Source organism: Salminus brasiliensis, chromosome 8 (genome assembly GCF_030463535.1).
Source record: "Salminus brasiliensis chromosome 8, fSalBra1.hap2, whole genome shotgun sequence".
NCBI lineage: Eukaryota > Metazoa > Chordata > Actinopteri > Characiformes > Bryconidae > Salminus > Salminus brasiliensis.
The window spans coordinates 1,118,300-1,143,425 of record NC_132885.1 but is presented as its reverse complement, the minus strand read 5'-3'; the positions used below and the strand labels follow the sequence as shown (position 1 = coordinate 1,143,425).

The 25,126-nt window shown below is 40.8% G+C and overlaps 2 protein-coding genes across 4 annotated transcripts in view; one reads left to right on the top strand and one right to left on the bottom strand.

The window, feature by feature from the left end:
* Positions 1–25,126, bottom strand: part of nxph2a (neurexophilin 2a) — a 289,488-nt gene that overhangs the window by 15,520 nt on the left and 248,842 nt on the right. The gene's annotated exons all lie outside the window — the stretch shown is intronic.
* thsd7ba (thrombospondin, type I, domain containing 7Ba) overlaps positions 1–25,126 on the top strand; it is a 364,279-nt gene that overhangs the window by 309,375 nt on the left and 29,778 nt on the right. For all 3 annotated transcript variants that reach the window (XM_072685348.1, XM_072685346.1, XM_072685347.1), the window contains exons 18-22: positions 14,681–14,814; positions 17,531–17,681; positions 21,040–21,181; positions 22,164–22,279; positions 23,752–23,869. In XM_072685348.1, the coding sequence (XP_072541449.1) occupies positions 14,681–14,814; positions 17,531–17,681; positions 21,040–21,181; positions 22,164–22,279; positions 23,752–23,869 (661 nt within the window). The remainder of the gene's footprint in view (positions 1–14,680; positions 14,815–17,530; positions 17,682–21,039; positions 21,182–22,163; positions 22,280–23,751; positions 23,870–25,126) is intronic.

Sequence of the window (25,126 nt, the reverse complement as noted above, 5' to 3'; positions counted from 1 at the left end):
GTGGAGAATGATGGTGTTTGGTGGAGAATGGGGAATGATGGAGTTTGGTAGAGAATGATGAATTGGGATGTTTGGTGGAGAATGATGGTGTTTGGTGGAGAATGATGGTGTTTGGTAGAGAATGATGAATGATGGTGTTTGGTGGAGAATGATGGTGTTTGGTGGAGAATGATGAATGATGGTGTTTGGTGGAGAATGATGAATTGGGATGTTTGGTGTAGAATGATGAATGATGGTGTTGGGTGGGTTTTGGTAGAAAATTATGAATTGGGATGTTTGGTGGAGAATGATGGTGTTTGGTGGAGAATGACGAATGATGGTGTTTGGTGGAGAATGATGGTGTTGGGTGGGTTTTGGTAGAAAATTATGAATTGGGATGTTTGGTGGAGAATGATGGTGTTTGGTGGAGAATGACGAATGATGGTGTTTGGTGGAGAATGATGAATGGTGGTGTTTGGTGGAGAATGATGAATGGTGGTGTTTGGTGGATAATGACGAATGGGGGTGTTTGGTGGAGAATGATGAATGGGGGTGTTTGGTGGAGAATGATGAATGAAAGTTTTTATTCACATTTTATTAGGACGTTTCTCAGGAACTTCATAGGAAGGTGAGGGTGAGGGAAGATATGGGTAAGAGACCCAATGTTTTATGGTGTTTGGTGGAGAATGGTAGTCTTCATTGGAGGATTTGGTGGAAAATGGTGGGAAAATTGGGCTAAAGCACTGTAATTAATCTTAACTGCATTATTGATCTTAATGGTCTTTTAATTGCATTACTATCTGTTGAAGAGTGCGTCTGCAGAGTGGATTGCTGTTTGATTTACAGATAAAAAAGTGAGCGTTTCATTTCTGAGTTCAGGCTTGTGTTGTTGGATCATAGCGTAGCCTTGGCTGAGTCACTGCAGGCCGTAGTGCTCTCAGGGTGAACAGGTTAACCAGCAGTGGACGTTTCTCTACGCTCTGTTAGGAATGACCACAGCTCTACTGCAGGCTGCCTGCATCTGTAATACGAACAGAGCTGATCCTCTTACATATGTCGTGGTCTTTGGGTGTATTTCTATAAAGCACCTTTCTGCTTTGCCTCCGTTGCCCCGTGTCCTGCTGCAATCACTGCTTCCTTTATTGAAAACAAGAAAATCAATATGTTTTCCATTTCTGCTTTGCGTGGTTTGATGTAGTGCTTCCAGCTGTGGTCTGGGGAGAGCATTAGAACTGAATGACTGGGCGAATGAGACATTATGCTTCGAGTCACTGTCAGGTTGTTGATTGGGTGGTTTGTTTGGTGGAGAGGCGAGTGGATATGCGGAAGATTGATGTTTTGATTTGGGCGAAAGCCTCTCTATGTAAGTAAGTGGCCCTCGGTGCCCACGGCCTCCTGCGATACTCACACAAGTGTTTGATCACTGCTGGACTCGCTTTTCATCTGCTCAGAGCAATTTAGCTGTTCAGCCGTGATTAGGTGTGTTTACAGTGTGCACAGCTTCTTTTCTGGAGGAGTCTGTTCATCTGGTTTGTGTATTTTTCAACTGCAAACAGGCTGAAGATGCAGAACCTGCACAGGTTTGATCAAGCAGATGCCTGCTAATGTTTAGGGTGTGTTGATCTTCAGCTCTCAGCTTTGTGTCTTCTTTGGTATGAAGAGCAGCTTTTACCTGAATAATGATCAGGTAATGTTTCCTATTCCAAGCTTTTGTTGAAAGAACAGAAGTTCAGGAAGCTTCTGGCAAAATGCTAAATTCAAGATCTGAAAGGTTTGAATGCTGATATCAAAACAAGAGGAAGAATTAGAGAGATAAATAAATATTAACATGTGCTTCTATTCCTATATATATATATATATATATATATATATATATATATATATATATATATATATATATATCAGAATCAGAATCTCTTTATTCCATCAAGTATGTTACACATACAAGGAATTTGTCTTGGTGAGAGCAACATGTATGACAAGTAACAAAAACACAGAACACAGATTATTTACAGTATTAAACTAAAGGAAAATTACACTAAACAATAAATAGGATAGGGGATCAATTAAAAAAGTGAAAAGTACTAGAGGTAACAAAGAGCTGAAGAAGCTGAGAGATGTGAAACAGATTTAGTTGAAAAATATTATATATAGAAAGATATATATCTGGTTACTCATTTTAATTGATTTGTTACTCTTTTTTTTTTTACTCTTATCTTATTATTGCTGTATATATATATTTTTTGTTTTGTTTTTTGTTTTGTTTTTTTATTTTGATTTTTTGTGTATTATATATTATTATATTATATATTTATATAATCATATGTTAGTATTATTTAATTTATTTGTTTAGCTTTTATTCTATTAAATTCTTGCAAATTGGCAAATCTTCCAAACATTTTGAACATTGCAAGGTGTTCCCAACTTTCGACAGGCAGTTCTGGCCTTGCAGGACAATATGCAGAAGACAGCCTCTAGATAATGAATATTCGAGCTCAGCAGTTTTTCTTTGTCTGCAGATATGCAATAAGATTCTGCTTAGCTGGAATTTCCTTTTTTGGAGGAGAGGTTGGGTTAGAAGAGGGCGCCAGCTGAAAAGCATTGTAGATATACAGTACTTTTGGTTAGTAGGTTTGGTTGTTGCTCGACATAGCTTCACACTCCTGACTGTTAAGTAACTTCATAGTCTTTACACTTATATACAGTATACATCACAACCACAGTCTGAGAAAAAGCTCGAAAGGTCAGGGTCAGCCATGCTACAGTGCCTCTGAGGTTAAGGGCCTTGCTCAAGGGCCCAACAGTGACAGCTCAGTGAAGGTGGATGTCGAACCCACAACCCTGTGACGAATAACTCTGAGCTCTAATCACTGAACCAACACGGCTGCGTCCTCTCAGCACGGTGTGCGGTCAGCAAGCTGAAGAACTAAGCCAGAACTAAGTCCAGTTTGCTTATGAAGGAGCAGACGATAAGAGATGAGAAGAGAAGGTAAAAGCTAGTGCAGATCTTAGTTTGCCTCCCTGTCTTTTACTTTGCGGCGTCAGAATCAGAAATACTTTATTGATTCCAGGAGGGAAATTACAGTAGTAACAGCTGCAATCATGTAAGAATAAATAGAATAAATAAACACACTATAAAATAAACAGACTATAAAATAAACACTATAAAATAAACAAACTATCAAATAAACACAATATAAAATAAACACTCTACAAATAAACACAATATAAATCAACACTATGAAATAAACACTATAAAATGAACACACAATAAAATAAACACTATAAATAAACACTATAAATAAACACACTAAAATAAACACACTATGAAATAACACTATAAAATGAACACAATAAAATAAACACTACAAATGAACACAATAAAATAAACACTACAAATAAACACTAAAATAAACACGACAAATAAACACTATAAATAAACATACTATAAAATAAACACTCTACAAATAAATACGCTATCAAATACAACATAATATAAATAAACACTCTACAAATAAACACTATATAAATCAACACTATAAAAACACTATAAAATAAACACACTATAAAATAAACATCACAAATAAACACTATAAACACACTATAAAATAAACACACTATACAATAAACAATATAATATAAACACTAAATAAACACTACAAATAAACACACTATAAACTAACAACTATAAATAAACACTATAAAATAAGCACATAAAATGAATTATGAACAAAGAGAAAAAAAATTGAAAAACATATATATATATATATATATATATATATATATAAATTATATGAATATAGTAAAGTGGCAGATTGGTAATAATTGTTATGGTAAATATGGAAAATTATTGCCCCAGAGTTATTGTACATGTTAAACTGAATTACAGTATTATTATTATTATTATTATTATTGCATCTGTGACTAGTTTGAGCTGACACTTCTGCAGACACTGGCTCAGGAAAAGCTGCGTTCACAAGGCCTGGTTCCTAAGGCAAACCTGTATTCGCATAGCTAGAGGTGGAGGTGATGAGCTGGTTCTCCCACGTCCATCTCCTGAACCCTCACTGTTTCAATAATCCAGCAGAAATACAGTTCTCTGGTCATAGGCAGCCGTTATTATTTATGCTTTTATTATTCATGCTTGATTGTTTGGATCTTTATTTGATGTGAGCAGGCGGTGCACATGCAGCAGGGTGATTTTGATGAGGTACAGCTGCTGCTGCTGTTGGCAGGTGTGGAGGTGCTGAAGGAAGGAGTAATTGCTTGCGGTGACACATGTGATTGTTATTTAAAGTGTGGGTGAATGTATCTCTTCCCACACACTCGTGCAGCAGCCTGGCCGAGACGTCCTCCTGCATTTCCTGCTTCCGCTGAATCTACATATTGTTCAGACATTCCCCAGCGACGCTCAGCTTCATTTACTCTTGGAGCTCCTCCAGCGTCCTGCTGAGGTCCAGATGGCCTTCTGCTCTCGGCTCCGCTACAAAGTTTAGCCTCAGCTTTATCGCCTAATTACAATAACAAAACTGTAACAGCCAGAAAATCTGAATATTAAATCTCCACTTGTCATCTGACAACGCCGGGATCCCCTTCTTAGGGGAAAGAAAAAGGTCAGCGGTGCTTTGCAGCGTAATTTGAGCCGCGGCCTGGTGGAAGTGGCTCTAATCAGAATGCATGGCAGTGGTCTGTACTTTCTGATACTGTAATTAATTAAGGACTAATGGAGAGAAATGGTGTTTGCCACAGCACCTCCGTATGAGGTCATGGAGAAGGATTTATGAAATTAATCTTCACTTAAAGTGTCTAAGTGTGTGTGTGTGTGTGTGTGTGTGTGTGTGTGTGTGTGTGTGTTTCAAACAATTCATATATTTAATGTTCTGTGCTGATCTGAGGTTAATGAAGCTTTGAAATTCAGTTCAGAAGAGCCTATATGACTTTTATATGCGCAGAAATACTCTTTGAAGTATTCTGATGTACTTTGATGTATTTGAAAAGTGCTAAGTTGCCAAAACTAGCTTCCATACAACACCAGTCAAACTTCGGCTGATTCCTGATATTCCATGTATATTTTTGACTTTGAATGACTTGAATGACTTTCTGATACAAGGGCTTAGACTTAACTACCTATAATCTGTCTTTAATACAAATATTGTAAAAGGTGAAGCCGACACAGCAAATTTGCCAGTGTTAAATCAACATTGGTAATGGTTACACTGGTTATTTAACACTAGTTTTAATTTGTTTTCGTTTGTTTTCATTTGCAAGTGTTAAATCAACATTGGTATTGTTAAAGTAAAGTAAAGCACTGTTAAATTAAAACATTTTTTAATTGAACACTATCAGTGTTTATTTAACATTGGCAAATTTGCTATGTTGATTTCATATATTTCATAAAAATGAAAATTAGGAAGGAAAGTTTGTGAATGAACTTTAGCATCTTAAAAAGCCACCGGCGGACCACCGGCAGGCCAAAAGTGATCATTCAGACTTCTATAGGCAGAGAGTAGCTCCACCAGTTTGCACAAAAGTCCCTGTAGTTGCTGAGTAATAATAATAAGCCTTTTTACATTAAGGGGTTAATGGCTTAATAAAGTCAGCTAATAACAATAAAATATTAAATATATCAAAGCTGTTCCTAAATTAAATTACCCTAAATTTAGTTTATTGTATTATTATTTGTAATCATTTTTCATTTATTAACTTCCCTTTTATTACATTTTACATTGTGTTTTTAGACATGACTTCTGTGATATTTCTGGCTGGTTGCCGAGGGATCACAGGTGATTGTTACTGTGGTTGGTTGTTGCTGGATGGTCGGTCGGTAGTTGGTGCAGTTGCTGTGGCCTTCCTGATGTTGAGTAGGGCACTGCTAGGAAGTTATCAGGTGGTTGCTAGGTTCATGCTAGGATGTTTGTAGGTGGTTGATATGTTTCACATGCTATCCCTGATGGTTGTGAGAGTATTGCTTAGCAGTTACTAGGTCAAGTCAAGTCAAGTCAAGTCAAGTGGGTTTATTGTCATTTCAACTACATACAGAGTACACAGTGAAACGAAACAACGTTCCTCCAGGACCATGGTGCAACATAGACAGTGCATACAAAACACAAGTGCAACACAAACAAACAAGTGCGGACAGAGGTTGTTCCTAGGTTATTTGCAGGTTGCTGCTATAAACATGGTTTGTAGGGTATTGCGATATTGACGTTTTGGTATTCCTGATGGTTGCTGTCTGGTGGTTAGGATGCTGCAATATGCTTAAAAGAGTATTGTTAGTGGTTGCAAGTGTGTTGCTAGGCAAGTAATATGTAGTTGCTATATTGTTGCCGGGATGTAAATAGGTAGTTGCTAGGTTTTGCTAGGTGTTTGATATTTTACATGGCTATTAGATTTCTATAGGGTTAATATGGTATTCCAGATGGTTGCAAGAGTGTTGCTAGGCAGGCGAGGAGGTATTTACTAAGATATTTCTAGGCAATTTCTGTTACCTCTTTCATGGTTGTTAGGATGTCGCTATGCAATTGCTAGGGCATTCCTGGTGGTTGCTAGGGTGTTTCATAGCACTTATTAGCCTGAGCTGCTGTGATAGAGCTCTGTGAAGGAACATTTCTGTCTATTTCCATCCTGGAGAACAGAGACAGTGTCCCACCCTTTCTCAAGCTGGTAGAGAGAGTGTTAAGTGTAATGCTCACTCTACCATTTTATCTTTGTGTAAAGACGCTGAGACAATAGCCCAGAGAAATAGCCTTATATAGCAGCTGGTATGTGTTGGATAGATACAGTAGATGTGTCCTGACTTCTGACTGGTACTGTACATGTACTGATGCTCTGTTCCAGCTGTTGTGCTCTTGGCAGATGTTTTGTGTGGTGTTTGGTGTTGGGTTTTCTTCATGGCTGATTTAGTCTGGAAACATCATATTTCCACAGAGCAGCTCAGAGTGGATCTAAAGGCTGTTCGTTCTGGTCTCTAACGATCACACAGTAACTTCAAGCAGAAAATTGGGGTTGTTGAAGTTGGTGTGTGTGTGTGTGTGTGTGTGTGTGTGTGTGTGTGTGTGGAACCACAGGCCATCAGCGAGGCAGCATCCATGGCTGGTGTTCAGTTCAGGGAGGTAATGGACTGATCTTCTCGAAGCCAAAGTTTCCCTCTAAGCTGTGTTGACCCATCCTCCGTTTCACACCTAATAAAAGCTTTGCCTCCTAGCCACAGTGTTGCTAACAGTGAGTGTGTGTGTGTGTGTGTGTGTGTGTGTGTGTGTGTGTGTGTGTGTGTGTGTGTGTAAAAAATTACAGCAACACCCCTAGCATCCATGTAGAAAACTCTAGCAACTGCCTACTATAACCTAGCAACACCCCCAAAACGTTGATTGACTAGCAAACCTCTAGCAACTCTTTGGATTACCATAGCAACCACACTGCAAAGCTCTAGCAAATAGCAACCAGTTCAATCTGCCTAGCAACCATCAAATACACAATACCAATCAGTTTGACGTATTCCAGCAACATTCCCTTCCCTTTTTCCTGATTACAGTATTCATCCAAAAGTATGTGGACACCTGCTCCTGCGGCATTTCTTCTGAAATCAAGGGTATTAGCCAGTAGCTGTGCCCCTTTGCTGCAGTAACAGCTTATACCCCTCTTGGAAGGCTTTATACTTGATATTGGAACATTGATGTGAGGAGGATTTGATTGCATTCAGCCCACCGAGAGTGAGGGTCTCAGTGAAATCAGGTTTTGATGTGGAATGATTAGTTCTGACACTCCAACTCAACCCAAAGTTATTGGATAGAGCTCCATCATCACTCCAGGGAACCCCACAGGCCAATGCTGAAGGGTTTAGACCCCTCTAGGTGACTTTAGGATCATGTGATCTCGGATACACACGGAACTTCTTTATGGAGATGAATGTAGCTGAACTTACGCAGTAGAAGGGCTGTCTGGATACTCTTGGACATGTAGTGTACATTGATACAGTCAATTAGTAGTTGATTACTTACATTACACAAGCTTAATTACTGAATTTATTATCATATACTTAACAACACAATGCCATGCTCTGTTCAGTTTTGTGTCCATCATATTTTTATACATATATTTATTAATAGTTTTCCAATAATTTCCATTTTAATACTTAATTTGCATCATGACGTCCATTTCAATACTGACCTCCAGCAAATTAACAAAATTTGTATGTTAGTTAAGGGTAATTCCAACAAGTTTTCAAAATTCTCTGAATACAACATTATAACATTCAGAGTGGGCTTTGGCTTGAAAAAAAAAATCATAGCAACCAGCTTGTAATATCCCAACTACCATCTAACACTGCCTAGCAACAACATTTGGAACCATTTTAAATACACAGCAACCACAGAAGTATGTGGACACCTGATCCTGAAATGCAAACCCACTAGAACCAAGCGTTGGTCGCCATGACTACAACAACACAGATACATCCCATAATTTATCTCTTATCCAAACCCACCAGTGCAGCTACACGAGTCTTCTGAGTTTTATATGGAATGATGATGATGATAATGATGAAGGTAAAATAGTGAATAGAGAATCTCCACTAATGCAGTTTTCTTTAGGGACTACTTTCTGTAGCTGCACTACACCCTGCAGCATGTATCCCTCCACAATTTTAATGATCTGATTTTAAAAGCAGGTTCTAGAGCCGAGCTCTTCTCAGAACTCTGGTAGAACCGTGTCTCAGGCATCAGGCAGCGTCTTCATCACCATTAGGTGAAGAACTTTCTGTGAGGAGCTTTTATTATTAGAGCTTCAGACGTCTGCTTCCCTTCACCTCCACTGTAGAACTCCAGCTCTGACTGGGTTATCTAGAACCTCCACTGTAGAACTCCAGCTCTGACTGGGTTATCTGGAACCTCCACTGTAGAACTCCAGCTCTGACTGGGTTATCTAGAACCTCCACTGTAGAACTCCAGATCTGACTGGGTTATCTAGAACCTCCACTGTAGAACTCCAGCTCTGACTGGGTTATCTGGAACCTCCACTGTAGAACTCCAGCTCTGACTGGGTTATCTAGAACCTCCACTGTAGAACTCCAGCTCTGACTGGGTGAAGTTTCTCCAGAATCAGAATCACTCTGAATGAGTTTGTTTACACTTTAACTGTTTAATTATGCAGAAATTTAGAAAAATCGTTAAAGTCGCCCCTCTTTAACAACTCAATTCTGGTCATTAATCTTCTCATGAAATCCCAGTAGCAAAGCTTAAACAAAGAAGCCTGTGCTTTAATTATGATTTATGTAATTAATGAGCTGCTGAGTCACAGCTTCAGCCAGAAAGCAGAAAAGGGACGACCTGAAAGCTGATAAACTAATGGCTCTATCGTTTCTCTTCTCTCTCCTGTTGCTTTCCCCCCACTGCTAATACGGACACCTACGAAGGCTCAGGTTAGTGCTGTGTTCATTCTGTGTTTCTGACCTTTCTTTGACTAGCCGCTGACCCGGGTAAATTAGTGTGAATTTCGCTCTGAGGGCTTTTGCCTTTGTTTTGCCACCACATGATAGACGTGGGACACGAGAGCAAATGCGAGAGACTTCATTATATTTCATTCTCACTTGCTCTCAGGATCTGCCTGAAACACCTGAAACACTGCGTCAGACTGAGAGCCATTCAGAGAGCGCGAGAGAGAGAGAGAGCGCGAGAGAGCGCGCGAGAGAGAGCGCGAGAGAGCAAGAGAGAGAGAGAGAGAGAGGTTATATGATTAAAGCGATAGCTTGACAAAACCTAAAAATTCCCCAGTTAATAAATCAGCGAAGGCATGTTTGGTGTTTGAATTTGACTTCTTTCGTTTTTAGCACTGAGGATAATGCAGCATAGGCAATGGAAGCTAATACTACATTGATTAGCATGCTGCTAAATGCTAAACGCGAAGTGTTTTGTTCATGTTTATATTCACTGTATGTCCAAATATTTGTGGACACCCCTTCTAATTAATGCATTCATCTGCTTTAAGATGTGCAAATGCACACACAGCTTGTCTAGTCCCTGTAGAGAAGTAGTACTGCCAATAGAATAGGACTCTCTGGAGCAGATCAACATCATGACCCTATTGGCTCCATACTGCCTAATAATGCCAGGTGTGGACTAGAGGGGTATAAAGCTCCATCAAATACTTTTGGGATGAGTTGGGGAGTTGGAGATGAAGTAGGGTGGTCCTCATCCAACATCCTGACCTGCAATCATATCCTTTCATCGATGCTCCTCCGAGATCTAGAACAAAGCCTTCCCTGGATAGCAGAGAGAGTTACTCCAACAAGTCCCAATACTTTTGTCAATGTAGTGTATAACAGTGAGTCATAAAGTGTCAGAAACCACATAAGCAAGTCTAGAATGCTGAACACCTCTACACTCTTTAAGGAGAAAGTGTGATGATTTAGACCATGAGCTATTAGTCCATAAACACATCAATAAACACTCCTATACTCTAGAATAGGAGATATTAGTCCATAAACACCTCAATAAACACTCCTATACACTAGAATAGGAGATATTAGTCCATAAACACCTCAATAAACACTCCTATACACTAGAATAGGAGATATTAGCCCATAAACACCTCAATAAACACTCCTATACACTAGAATAGGAGATATTAGTCCATAAACACCTCAATAAACACACCTATACACTAGAATATGAGCTATTAGTCCATACACATCCTCAATAAACACTCCTATACACTAGAATAGGAGATATTAGTCCATAAACACATCAATAAACACTCCTATACACTAGAATAGGAGATATTAGCCCATAAACACCTCAATAAACACTCCTATACACTAGAATAGGAGATATTAGTCCATAAACACCTCAATAAACACTCCTATACTCTAGAATAGAGATATTAGTCCATAAACACCGCAATAAACACTCCTATACACTAGAATAGGAGATATTAGTCTATAAACACCTCAATAAACACTCCTATACACTAGAATAGGAGATATTAGTCCATAAACACCTCAATAAACACTCCTATACACTAGAATATGAGCTATTAGTCCATACACATCCTCAATAAACACTCCTATACACTAGAATAGGAGATATTAGTCCATAAACACCTCAATAAACACTCCTATACACTAGAATATGAGCTATTAGTCCATACACATCCTCAATAAACACTCCTATACACTAGAATATGAGCTATTAGCCCATAAACACCTCAATAAACACTCCTATACACTAGAATAGGAGATATTAGTCCATAAACACCTCAATAAACACTCCTATACACTAGAATAGGAGATATTAGCCCATAAACACCTCAATAAACACTCCTATACACTAGAATAGGAGATATTAGTCCATAAACACCTCAATAAACACTCCTATACACTAGAACAGGAGTTATTAGTCTGTAAACACCTCAATGAACACTTCTGTATATTACACTGTTAAAAGTGTAAGATCCTGGAGGAACTTTTGGATGTTCCTCAGTTTAAACTGTGGAGGAACCTCTTAAGGTGAATTGAGGGACATTCGATGAACAGTTTCTTCTAAACATCTTTTCTTTACGGCTCCTCAAAGTACTTTAATTTCATAATTTCATTTCAAATGTTTCTCAAGGACTTTATACCTTTAACAGTCAAATATGAAATATTAACTCTCACACACCTTAATAAACACTCCTATACACTAGAATAAACATCAGATACCAACATGCCTTGGCTGATGAATTACATTTAAAATAAAGAAAATCTGAGCAAATTTGATTTCTCCAAAACCCATCTCTTTAATCTGAAGTGAGGATAAAACAAACACAGTATTGTGACTGAGGCCCTCCTGCCGTTTGCCAGATGCTGGCTTAGGTTGGAGAACGGGGTGGAGAAATTGTTCTGTCCTCCATCTGCGCAGTCTCTACTGCATGTTAATTTTTTCTCAGTCGATGAATAAAGAATATTCAGACAGTTACTTCTTAACCCAGCAGTCTCCATCTGGTGTATCAGAGGTGTTTAAGAGTGCACAGAGCAGAGGGCAAATGATCCTTTTTGGAGCTTTGCTACATTTATCGCTCATTTCACTCATCCTCCCCTCATGCATTTCCCCCTCATTTCCCCGTCATCTTCAGCATCATCTTAAACAGCTTCAGTTCAGTTTCAGCACTAAAGTGAGAGATAATTCTACTTCATGGCGCTACAGTTAGTCCATAAACACCTCAATAAACACTCCTATACACTAGAATAGGAGATATTAGTCCATAAACACCTCGATAAACACTCCTATACATTAGAATAGGAGATATTAGTCCATAAACACCTTGATAAACACTCCTATACACTAGAATAGGAGATATTAGACCATAAACACCTCGATAAACACTCCTATACACTAGAATAGGAGATATTAGACCATAAACACCTCAATAAACACTCCTATACACTAGAATATGAGCTATTAGTCCATACACATCCTCAATAAACACTCCTATACACTAGAATAGGAGATATTAGTCCATAAACACATCAATAAACACTCCTATACACTAGAATAGGAGATATTAGCCCATAAACACCTCAATAAACACTCCTATACACTAGAATAGGAGATATTAGTCCATAAACACCTCAATAAACACTCCTATACTCTAGAATAGAGATATTAGTCCATAAACACCGCAATAAACACTCCTATACACTAGAATAGGAGATATTAGTCTATAAACACCTCAATAAACACTCCTATACACTAGAATAGGAGATATTAGTCCATAAACACCTCAATAAACACTCCTATACACTAGAATATGAGCTATTAGTCCATACACATCCTCAATAAACACTCCTATACACTAGAATAGGAGATATTAGTCCATAAACACCTCAATAAACACTCCTATACACTAGAATATGAGCTATTAGTCCATACACATCCTCAATAAACACTCCTATACACTAGAATATGAGCTATTAGCCCATAAACACCTCAATAAACACTCCTATACACTAGAATAGGAGATATTAGTCCATAAACACCTCAATAAACACTCCTATACACTAGAATAGGAGATATTAGCCCATAAACACCTCAATAAACACTCCTATACACTAGAATAGGAGATATTAGTCCATAAACACCTCAATAAACACTCCTATACACTAGAACAGGAGTTATTAGTCTGTAAACACCTCAATGAACACTTCTGTATATTACACTGTTAAAAGTGTAAGATCCTGGAGGAACTTTTGGATGTTCCTCAGTTTAAACTGTGGAGGAACCTCTTAAGGTGAATTGAGGGACATTCGATGAACAGTTTCTTCTAAACATCTTTTCTTTACGGCTCCTCAAAGTACTTTAATTTCATAATTTCATTTCAAATGTTTCTCAAGGACTTTATACCTTTAACAGTCAAATATGAAATATTAACTCTCACACACCTTAATAAACACTCCTATACACTAGAATAAACATCAGATACCAACATGCCTTGGCTGATGAATTACATTTAAAATAAAGAAAATCTGAGCAAATTTGATTTCTCCAAAACCCATCTCTTTAATCTGAAGTGAGGATAAAACAAACACAGTATTGTGACTGAGGCCCTCCTGCCGTTTGCCAGATGCTGGCTTAGGTTGGAGAACGGGGTGGAGAAATTGTTCTGTCCTCCATCTGCGCAGTCTCTACTGCATGTTAATTTTTTCTCAGTCGATGAATAAAGAATATTCAGACAGTTACTTCTTAACCCAGCAGTCTCCATCTGGTGTATCAGAGGTGTTTAAGAGTGCACAGAGCAGAGGGCAAATGATCCTTTTTGGAGCTTTGCTACATTTATCGCTCATTTCACTCATCCTCCCCTCATGCATTTCCCCCTCATTTCCCCGTCATCTTCAGCATCATCTTAAACAGCTTCAGTTCAGTTTCAGCACTAAAGTGAGAGATAATTCTACTTCATGGCGCTACAGTTAGTCCATAAACACCTCAATAAACACTCCTATACACTAGAATAGGAGATATTAGTCCATAAACACCTCGATAAACACTCCTATACATTAGAATAGGAGATATTAGTCCATAAACACCTTGATAAACACTCCTATACACTAGAATAGGAGATATTAGACCATAAACACCTCGATAAACACTCCTATACACTAGAATAGGAGATATTAGACCATAAACACCTCAATAAACACTCCTATACACTAGAATAGCAGATATTAGACCATAAACACCTCAATAAACACTCCTATACACTAGAATAGGAGATATTAGTCCATAAACACCCTCAATAAACACTCCTATACACTAGAATAGCAGATATTAGACCATAAACACCTCAATAAACACTCCTATACACTAGAATAGAGATATTAGTCCATAAACACCTCAATAAACACTCCTATACACTAGAATAGGAGATATTAGACCATAAACACCTCAATAAACACTCCTTTATACTAGAATAGGAGATAAAAGCCTCTAATACCTTGTCATTATCATGCACCCCTACTTACTCTCTGCACTTCTGTTCTAATTCAATTAAGGGCCATTAAAATAATCTTCTCCTAATTAGTTGTAATTAATTTGTAATTTGAATGAATATTATGGTGGTGTTATCAGTGGAGCTGTCAGTGATGTTTTTTAACTCTCTCTCTCTCTCTCTCTCTCTCTCTATCTCTATCTCTCTCTCTCTCTCTCTGTCTCTCACCCTCTCTCTTTCCCTCTAGGTGTATGAGGCTGTACCGTGCCGCAGTGTGTGTGCTGTGTATGAGTGGGTGACGGAGCCGTGGTCATTCTGCTCTATTAACACTGTGGACCAGCTACCGGCCTGTGGAGAGGGAGTACAGACCCGGAAGATACGGTACACACACACACTCTCTCTCTCACACACACACACACACACACACACACACACACACACACACACACACACACACACACTCACTCACTCACACTCATTTAATCCTTATACATTTATAATCCTCATAGGATCCCCACACATAGTGGCTCACAGAAAGCTCCGCTGATTGATTCTCCACACTGATCTGTTTCACTGTGTTTAGTGTGAACACACACCACCCTCACTCCACTGGAGGAGCAGTTACACCAGTAACACACATACACTCAACCAGTTGCCAAAAAGTCAAAAGTTGAGTAAGCGCTCCAGTGTGAAGGAAAACGGAGCAAGTTCCAAAGTCCAAATCCAAAACCTGGGTTTGTGGACCCTTTCTGCAATACCCAACGCCCCACACTCCTCATTCTCAACTCTACGGCTGCGTCCAGAAACTTTTGCTACTTCTCCTCCTACTTTCCTACTACTCCTCTCCTACCCTGGAGGAAGGTGGAGGAATGGTGGAGAGGAGAGGAGCAGGAGGAATGGAGAGGAGGAGCAGTAATTGGGGAGATGGGACAGCTGATCGCTTTTAGAGATGATGACCTGACCTACTGATGAACTCAGCCAATCACAACATTCGCTTTCAGCACACCCCTAGTACTGCTCAGCCAATCACAGCTGTTAAAGCATAGAGCAGCACATATACGACAATTCTGTCTGTTTAACTGCAGTAATTGTGGATTAGACTCCTGCTTATTGCAGAGAAACAGTGAACAGTATAATCTAAATATAATAATATAAAATAAAACATCTATAAAATATAATAATAACTTGTTAGAAATTAAAGTTTTACTGAACAGACAGTACTTGCTAACTGCATAAAGCACATTTAAGCTCAGTTCCAATATCTATATACTTATATGCATTTATATTATTGCTTTACTGCTCATTAGATATTAGATATATTAGATGTATTAGATAAGTAATATTAGTTAACGGGTGTTTCCTTCTGCAGTTTCCAAAATCTTTAAAAGACTTCCTGGGTAGGACACTTTCATGTCTCCTCTGCTGGGAGATGCTTTTAGGTGCCTTCTTTCATCTCCTCGGGTATTTGAACAGGTGGCAAGATGGCGCCACAAAATCAGTTTCCGGGTCACGGAGGAGATGAGGAGGAACTTTTGGTGTTTCTGGACGCAGCCTATATACGCCCTCCTCTCTCACCTCACCTTTATGACAAACAACTTGGAGCCCACCCCATCTCCTCTCATCTTCTCCACGAGCACCTCAGCTAGCAATAGCAGATAGAGGACAAGCAATTTTCTAACCTAGATTTTATAACAGAATAAAAATAGAGCTTCAGTGACGCTAGTCAACAATTCAAGACAGTTAGCCAGTTATTCTCTTCTTCATATTCAGCGACATTCTTGAGGAAATAGCCCACTCGACAGATCCAGTCAGCATCTCCAGACAGTAAGTCATTATTTTAACAGATTCAGTGTTAAGTTTGAGACACTGCAGGCAGAAATAGACCACAGCAACTGGCCCCATCACTCATTCTCAACCTACAGATGTGTTCTGGGATGCTGATGATCATACACAGAAATGTAAGACACTTACAGTGGAGGTCATATCTTACTGTATATAAAGAGCGGAGGGGCAAAAGTTTACAAACGAGGTTACAGTCCCATCACTCTAACCCCTGAGGATCTACTGCAGAAGCTCCAGATCTCATCAGATCAGATAAAGCAGCTGAACATAAATCCAGTAAAAAGGAGAAACAAGAGCTTCTCATTCTGAAGAAAGAAAGTAGTGAGATCTTGTCGATGAGCTAGTCTGAAGAACAGAGCTCGGTTTCTCCTGGACGCCCCCCAGTCCAGCCAGCACAGCGTGGAGGATGTGTTCACCTCCATCATCATCAGCAGCAGCAGCAGCAGCTCACCTGATTTACCATCATTAAGCCCTGATTTACCACCAAACCAGGTGTTCACCTCCACCACTTTCTGTAGGAGTGTTATTATTAGTGATTATTCTAATATCAGTGATTTACTGAGGAGATGAACACTTACTGCCCGGATCAGCAGCTCTACACTGTAAAATATCAGCCCTACTCTGTTTGCTTTTTTTTTTTTTTTTTTAGATAAAAGTAGGCGGGGACAGGCTCCTCTTTCTCCATTATTGGGATGCCTATGTATAGAACCGTACATTATACACACAGAAACACACACTCACTTCCTCATCCTGTAGAGGTACACACGCATCTTTAGAGGCCTCTTATTGTGAGTGTTCCAGACCCAGAAATGTCAGGGTTTGTCCCAGAAGTGTAGAGGGGCGGAGAGCAGAGTACAGGTGAAGTTTACACACTCCTGCTTCAGTGGGCTTCATCACAGCACACTGCAGGATGTCCTTGACATCACTGGTGACACCAGCTCACACCACAAAGGAGTGTATTTCTGTCCCTTTTGAAGAACTCTCTCTCACACACACACACACACACACACACACACACACACACACACACACACACACACACACAGGGTTTTTAAGGTCTTTTGTTATTTTCTCTTTGTTGCTGTTCTTCTCTCCTCCTCCTGGGCTGTTGCTAACCCCTGACCTGGACAACAAGGAGAGCAAATGGAAAGGAGACAAAAAAGTGAGACACTCAAATAAATGCCCCCCCCCCCCTCTCTCTCTCTCTCTCTCTCTCTCTCTCTCTCTCTCTCTCTCTCTCTCTCTCTTTCTGTAGGTGTGTGTTGCGGGACAGTGATTACTCCAGCAGTGTGAATGACTCCCTGTGTGATGCTGATGAAATGCCACTGCAGGCTCAGACGTGTGTGTTGCCATGTCCAGGACACTGTGTGATGTCGCCATGGACTCACTGGAACTCGTGTCCAATGGTAAAAAAAAACATCACATCTGTATCTGTATTGACGCATCTATGATCATCACATACACACTCATTAACATCATAAGAATGTCTGTAACCATCACAACCATAACCAGAACATCACAGCCATAGTAATCACAGGTATAACCATCAAAACCGTCACCATCACAGCTATAACCATCACAGCTATAACCATCACAGCTATAACCATCACAGCCATAACATCACGACCATAACCATCACGACCATAACCATCACGACCATAACCATCACGACCATAACATCACAGCCAGAACCATCACAGCCAGAACCATCACGACCATAACCTCACAGCTATAATTGTTACAGCCATAACAGTCACAGCTACAACCACCACAGCCATAACAGTCACAGCCAAAACCGTCACAGCCATGAACATCACAGCCATTACTATCACTGGCATAACTAAATCACATTACTCAGTACTCATATCTGCACATAACCACAGTTATTGCTGCCATAACCTCACAGCTATAACCGTTACAGCCATAACTGTCACAGCCATAACTGTCACAGCCATAACTGTCACAGCCATAACTGTCACAGCCATAACCGTCACAGCCATAATTGTCACAGCCATGAACATCACAGCCATTACTATCACTGGCATAACTAAATCACATTACTTAGTACTCATATCTGCACTCACAGCTTCTGTGGCAACTATCACATTTACAGTTGTCACCTCCACAGCCATGACAGCTGCACCCATCACACCGGTAATCCTTATAACCATAACCATCACAGTTAGAACTAGCACAACCATAACCATCACAGCTGTATTCACCACAGTCACTTCAACAAGGCTCTCAAACCCAAGCTCTGCAGAAGCCCCAGAACTTGTCAGATTCACTCAGGTCTGGTCCTGTAGGATGACTGGCTTGAATAGTTCAAGATTTTTCCCCTGCTCTAACACACATTAATTATGTTTGTAATGTTAATGTTCTAATTACACATTTATATTTTAATAATTCTGTAAGTATGTAATGTGCAAAATGAAATCCCTGCAAATTAGCAATAATAACTTCCAACATCTAAGAGTTAACAGCAGAGGAACTGAATCAGCTGTGTTCAGTCAACCCTAAATACTGCTGGACAGTGGTGCTCCAGGACCAGCCCTAGACCCTAGCCTTTCATATTCATAGAGTTTCTGTAAGATGCTGAGTGCAGAGTGGACTTTTGTAGTTGGGTATTTGTAAGTAGGGCCGCGGCTAATGGAGGAGTCCAGAGATTTCTAATTGCCCTGATTGTCAGACACAGAGTTTTTTGGAGGAAGTGTTTCTGGAGAATCTGCAGGCCCACAACAAATTGAAGAGCAGCAGGACATTTCCCCATCTGTGTGTTAGTGAATCAGGAACAGCTCCGGTCATAACAAGATACACTGTTTTTCAGCATTTCTTTATTTATTTATTTTTTTTGTGAAGATGTTTTGCATCAATTTGAATATTTCATATTAACTCTGACACAGAAGTCTAGTCAGTAGATACAGTCTCCCGCAGCAATTTTCAAATGAGCGAAATCCAAGACGACGAAATCAAAATTCAAATGAATCTCCAGCAGCAATGGAGCATTTGTTATTCTAATTAATGTTGTGCTTGAAAAGTTGCGGAGGATACGGAGCACCACGAGGATGAAATTCAAATGGATCCTCTCAGTCAGTCACCTGATGAGACACAAACAGAAATAAGATTAGCTCTGGTCTGTGTGACCAACAAAACACTGCCAGACCCTGACAGCACCCTGTACTACCATGTAGTGCCTAATATTATCCTGTACTTCCTTTTACTGTCCTGCACTGTCCTGCATTACCCAGTACTTCCTAATACTACCTTGTATTGCATATTACTATACTGTACCTCCCCATACTACCCTGGATTGCCTAGTACTACCATGTATTGTCCTGTACTTCCCTGTACTGTCCTGCATTACCCAGTACTTCCTAGTACTTTTTACTATCCTCTATTTTCATGTCCTATCCAGTACTGCCTAATACTACCCTGTATTTACTAACCCAACTGGATTGCCAAGTACTACCATGTACCTTCCTGTCCTGCCCTGTATCTTTCTGTACTATCTTGTACTGTCTAACATTATCCTGTGCCTCCCTGTACTGTCCTGTATTACACCATCCTATCCTTTCGTGTACTACAATGTACCATGTAACACCAAAGCCAATACTGCTTTGTACTACCCTGTACTGCCCTGTACTACCAAGTACCACCTTGTCTTACTGTACCTCCCTTTCCTTACCCGTACTGTACCTGTGCTGGGTAGTACATCTTGTACTTTCCTGTACTAGTCTGTATTGCCTAAAGGTTCATTCTCAGGCTATTACGGTTGCACCCCATACTGCCCTATAATAGCCTATTCTTACCCTGTACTGTCCCAACTGCCATAATCAGTTCAGATTACCCTGCCATCCTGATCACAGCTTCACAGAGATCAGGCTCCACTGCTCAGTTTAGTGTTTTCCTTGCTGTAACACACCTGACTCAGCTCTGTTATTAAAGCAGTTGGATAATACAGCTGACTAGCTGAATCAAATGAGTTCGAGCAGAGAGAACACAAACATGCTGTGCATGGGGTTCGGAGAGCTGGGACTGGGCCGGCTGCATTATGATTTTTTATGCTGTCAGTGTTCAGGCAGCATGACGGACACACCAATCATCAGTGCAGCAAATGAGCTTAGCTAATTAACTCTGATTATCCATAATTATCGCATGCATCTAGAAAGCCTGGGTGCACAAATACGACTGCAGCCGAATGATGCTAACGACAGCACAGCTGATGCCGAGGGTTCGTAGGGGGTCCAGATCAGGCCGTCTTGCTGAGTAAAGGCCGCTGGGTGTCGGACAGTGATAGAGATGGTGATTAGCTGCAGTCTGACACCCTGCTGCCCTCCTCAACTGCAGTAATTTATACATTATAAACAGAATGTTGTGCTTCCGCTCACTGGCCACTTTATTAGAAACACCTACCTTGTGCTTCCACTCACTGGCCACTTTATTAGAAACACCTAAACCTTGTGCTTCCACTCACTGGCCACTTTATTAGAAACCCCAACCTTGTGCTTCCCCTCACTGGCCACTTTATTAGAAACACCTACCTTGTGCTTCCACTCACTGGCCACTTTTTTAGAAACCCCTACCTTGTGCTTCCACTCACTGGCCACTTTATTAGAAACCCCTACCTTCTCATCTACCGTCTTTAACTTTACACCAGCAAGGTTGGTAAACGAGAGAGGTTTCTGATAAAGTGGCCAGGGAGTGATTCTTTAATAGTGGTGTCATGCAGTCAGCAGTGATGTGTGTTGTTTGTGATTTGTGCAGCTGTGTGATCCGAACACGGTGAGGACGAGGGCCAGACACATTCTCCGTCCCCCCACTGGTGACGCTGTGTGTCCTGAGAGGAACCAGACTGAGCCGTGCATCACCAACAGCAACTGCTTCACCTACCAGTACAATGTCTCAGGTACGGTCCCTAAAGCAGCCAGCTAATACCCCACCAATTAGCAATAGCATGGTGCTAACTACATGTCTAAATCAGCACACGCTGGTTTGGTTTCTGACACTGTATGACTGAATACTATCTAAAACACCTGTCCATGTAATGATTAATAATCTATTAATGTTGTATTTATTTATAATTTTTAACTTTGTTGTTGGTTTTATTTGACATTATTTCATTGATATTAAGATCAAATATCTAAATTTTAAATACTAAGGTTATAATGGGGTGTCCTTTTTTTAACATGACTGTATGATGGTAGCTCTTCTGGCACGTTCCGATCAAGCAGAGCAGTTCAGAGAGCTCCATCACCTTCCATCTGTAGATACAGCAGGGATCTGTAGGGAGTAATGAAGGTGGCTGAGTGGAGATGGAGCACAATGATAAGAACACTCCTCCACTATTCTGCCAACACACCCACCCTGATATCCGTTCTCTACACCGTTACAGCGTCACTCAGCCGGTCCAGTGTCAGCCCCCAGCATAAGCTACTCTGTAGCTCCTCATGTTTAAAGCAGCTGGCAGAGCACCATCAGCTCCTGCACAGAACAAGGGCAGATATCTGTCACTCCATTACTCCATCACTTTACCCTTCTGCTCAAACACACATCTGTGTGTGTTCATATGTATCTTCTGCTTCCGCTCACTGGCCACTTTATTAGAAACCCCTACCTTGTGCTTACACTCACTGGCCACTTTATTAGAAACACCCACCTTGTGCTTTCACTCACTGGCCACTTTATTAGAAACACTACCTTGTGCTTCCACTTTTCTGCTTCTGACCTCACTACATCTCTCGTCGCTGAATGCAATCAAATCCTCACAGCAATGCTCCTCTAAAGTGTTGTAGAACCTCCTTGGAGCAGGCGTCTCAATACTTTTGTCCATATAATGTGTATCAATTCATATATCCTCCATTAAAATGTGTGTGTGTGTGTTTTCCCAGGCTGGAGCAGCTGTATGCTGAGTGAGAACGCAGTGTGTGGTGAGGGCCGGAGGACGAGGCTGCTGGACTGCACTCGCAGTGACGGCCGTGTGCTGGACCTGAGTGTGTGTGAGGAGGTAACCATTAGCCTCCTCTCAGCCCCAGACCTCTCCACACCATTACACTCCCCAGCACTGAATTACGCTCTTCAATAGAATGTACTTCAAATCAGCCATGACCAGCTATTAACTCCCCACTGCCCCTCACAGCCCAGACATGTCTAATGCAGCTATCCATGAAGCTTTGGCACTAATGGACCCTGACCGTAAATGACCAGTTCATGAGCTGCAGGTCAAAGACTTTGACCTTTATAAGTTGCTGTTAATCTCCGCTATAGCTGAAGCATTGAGGGAGTAGAGGAGGACGTATTTCTTCATATTTAACTTTGATAATAATTAATGATCACTCTTTTCCACACTGTCCGGGGAATGATGACGTATCAGATCATATTTCAGTGTATTTGAATATTAATTATGTAATTACAGGTATTATGTAAATGAAGTACAGTACGGTGGAGTTTTGGGCAGTTTTCTGAGACTCCAGGCTGCTCAGTCTGGCTTTTGGCTGTGATTTTGGGCTTTTATACAAATGAGATACAAAATGTGTCCAAGCAGAAACTAATTAATTTGCAACCACCTATGATACCATAGCAACTGCCTAGCAACCACCTACCAACACCCTATCAACCATTAAGCAACATCACTGCAACCACCTGAAATAGCATAGCAATTATTTAGCCAGACCATAGCAAACCCCTTTGGAATACCGTAGCGGCCACATAGCAGCACTGTAGTATCCACCTAGCAACTCCATTGCAACCACTTAGCAACTCCATTGCAGCCTCTTAGCAACACTGAAGCAACCATCTTGCAACACTGTAGCAACAATTTTTGATACCGTAGCAACTGCACAGAAACACTCTAGTAGCCACCTAGCTACACAATTACAGCCTCTTTGCAACACCATAGTAAACCCCTAGGATACTATAGCAGTTACACAGCAACACTCTAGTAGCCACCTAGCAACACCATTGCAACCACTTACCAACACTGAAGCAACCACTTAGCAACATCATAGCAACCACTTTTCAATACCATAGCACCACCTTTGATAATATAGCAACCACGTAGCAATATAATAAAAAAACAATTATCGACACTGTAGCAACCACCTAACAACATCATAGCAACCACTTAGCAACCGAATAGGAATCACCTTGCAACACCATAACAACTACCTTTGATATCCTAGCAATTACTGGGGGCATCCAGGAGAAACCTGGAGGAACTGAGCTCTGTTCTTCAGACTAGCTCACCGACAAGATCTCACTACTTTCTTTCTTCAGAATGAGAAGCTCTTGTTTCTCCTTTTTACTGGATGAATGTTCTCCTGCATCTGATCTGATGAGATCTGGATCTTCTACAGTAGAACCCTCTCACTGCTGAGAGATGGATGGGGGGTGGAGTGATTGGACTGTAACCTCTACATTTCTGTATTTGGTAAAAATAACAATAATAACTCTAAGGGTTAATGTGTGCTCTTGTCTCAGCTGGGATTGCCTCAGCCATGGGTTCTCAGCGAGATCTGCCAGGTGGACTGCCCGGTCAGCTGCGTCCTCTCGGAGTGGTCCCCTTGGACGGAGTGCTCACACACCTGTGGAAACCAAGGTAAGAGCTGAACTCGACCTCAAATGGTTCTAGTGGTATAATCTCACACCAGCCCGAACCTGAAGATCTGTGGCTGACCCTGGCATCAGGAGGTCACGGGTTTGATCCCCGGTGATGCCACAGCTATCCGTCAGTGTCGGGAAGTCCTAGAGAGCCTAGGTTTGATATTCGGAGCAGTTCTGCAGGAGATACTCTTGGTTGGGTTGGTGTGTGATTTTCCTGAGGCAGGTTTTCCTCTGGCAGAGGGATGAAAACTCTCCGTTAACACGGTGCAGAGGAACCCCTGTTTAATTATTAACGTCAGACTATAAATCATATTTTGGGGATTACAGGTTAATGACGCCGGCCTGCCAGACATCAGCGTTGGCCCGGAACACTCAGAATGATTTATCAATCAGAGGGAAATGATTCTTTAACGGAGTCAGAATTGATCAATCCCAGTCTGGATGGAGTTGTTTGCGTTCGGCCGTACGGAAACACTCTACTGCTCTACTCAGTAATACACACACTAATTATTCACCCTGCAGCACAAACACAGCCCAGACTGAGCCACTCCTCAGTCAGAGTCAGTAACAGAGTCACAATGAGAGAGAGGGAGAGAGAAAGTTAGAGGCAGAGAGAATCAGTTAGTGAGTCAGAACAAGTAGGAGAGTCAGAGAGAAAGAGAGAGGGAGAGAGAGTCAGCCAGAGAGTTAGAGAGTAAGAGTCAGAGTGAGAGAGTCAGAACAAAAAAGAGAGTCAGAGAGAGTTAGAGAGAGAGGGTTAGAGGCAGAGAGAATTAGTTAGTGAGTCAGAACAAGTAAGAGAGTCAGAGAGAAAGAGAGAGAGAGAGAGAGAGAGTCAGCCAGAGAGTTAGAGAGTAGGAGTCAGAACAAAAAAGAGAGTCAGAGAGAGAGAGAGAGGGTTAGAGGCAGAGAGAATCAGTGGTGGAGTCAGTGAGAGAGTTAGCGAGAAAGAGTCAGAGTGAGAGAGAATCAGAGAGAGAGAGAGAGAGAGAGTCAAAGTGAGAGAGAGTTCGAATGAGAAAGAGTCAGAGAGAGAGACAGGGAAAGAGAGACAGAGAGAGAGTCCGAATAATAAAGAGGCAGAGTAAGAGAAAGGGAGAGAGTCAGCAAAAGTGTGAGAGAGGAAGAGTAGTTAGTGAGAGAGAATCAGAACAAGAAAGAGTGTCAGAGAGAGAGTGAGGGAGCAAGCGAGCGAGAGCGAGTCAGAGGGGGAGAGAGAGTCAGAAGGAGAGTCAGAGGAAGAGGGAGAGAC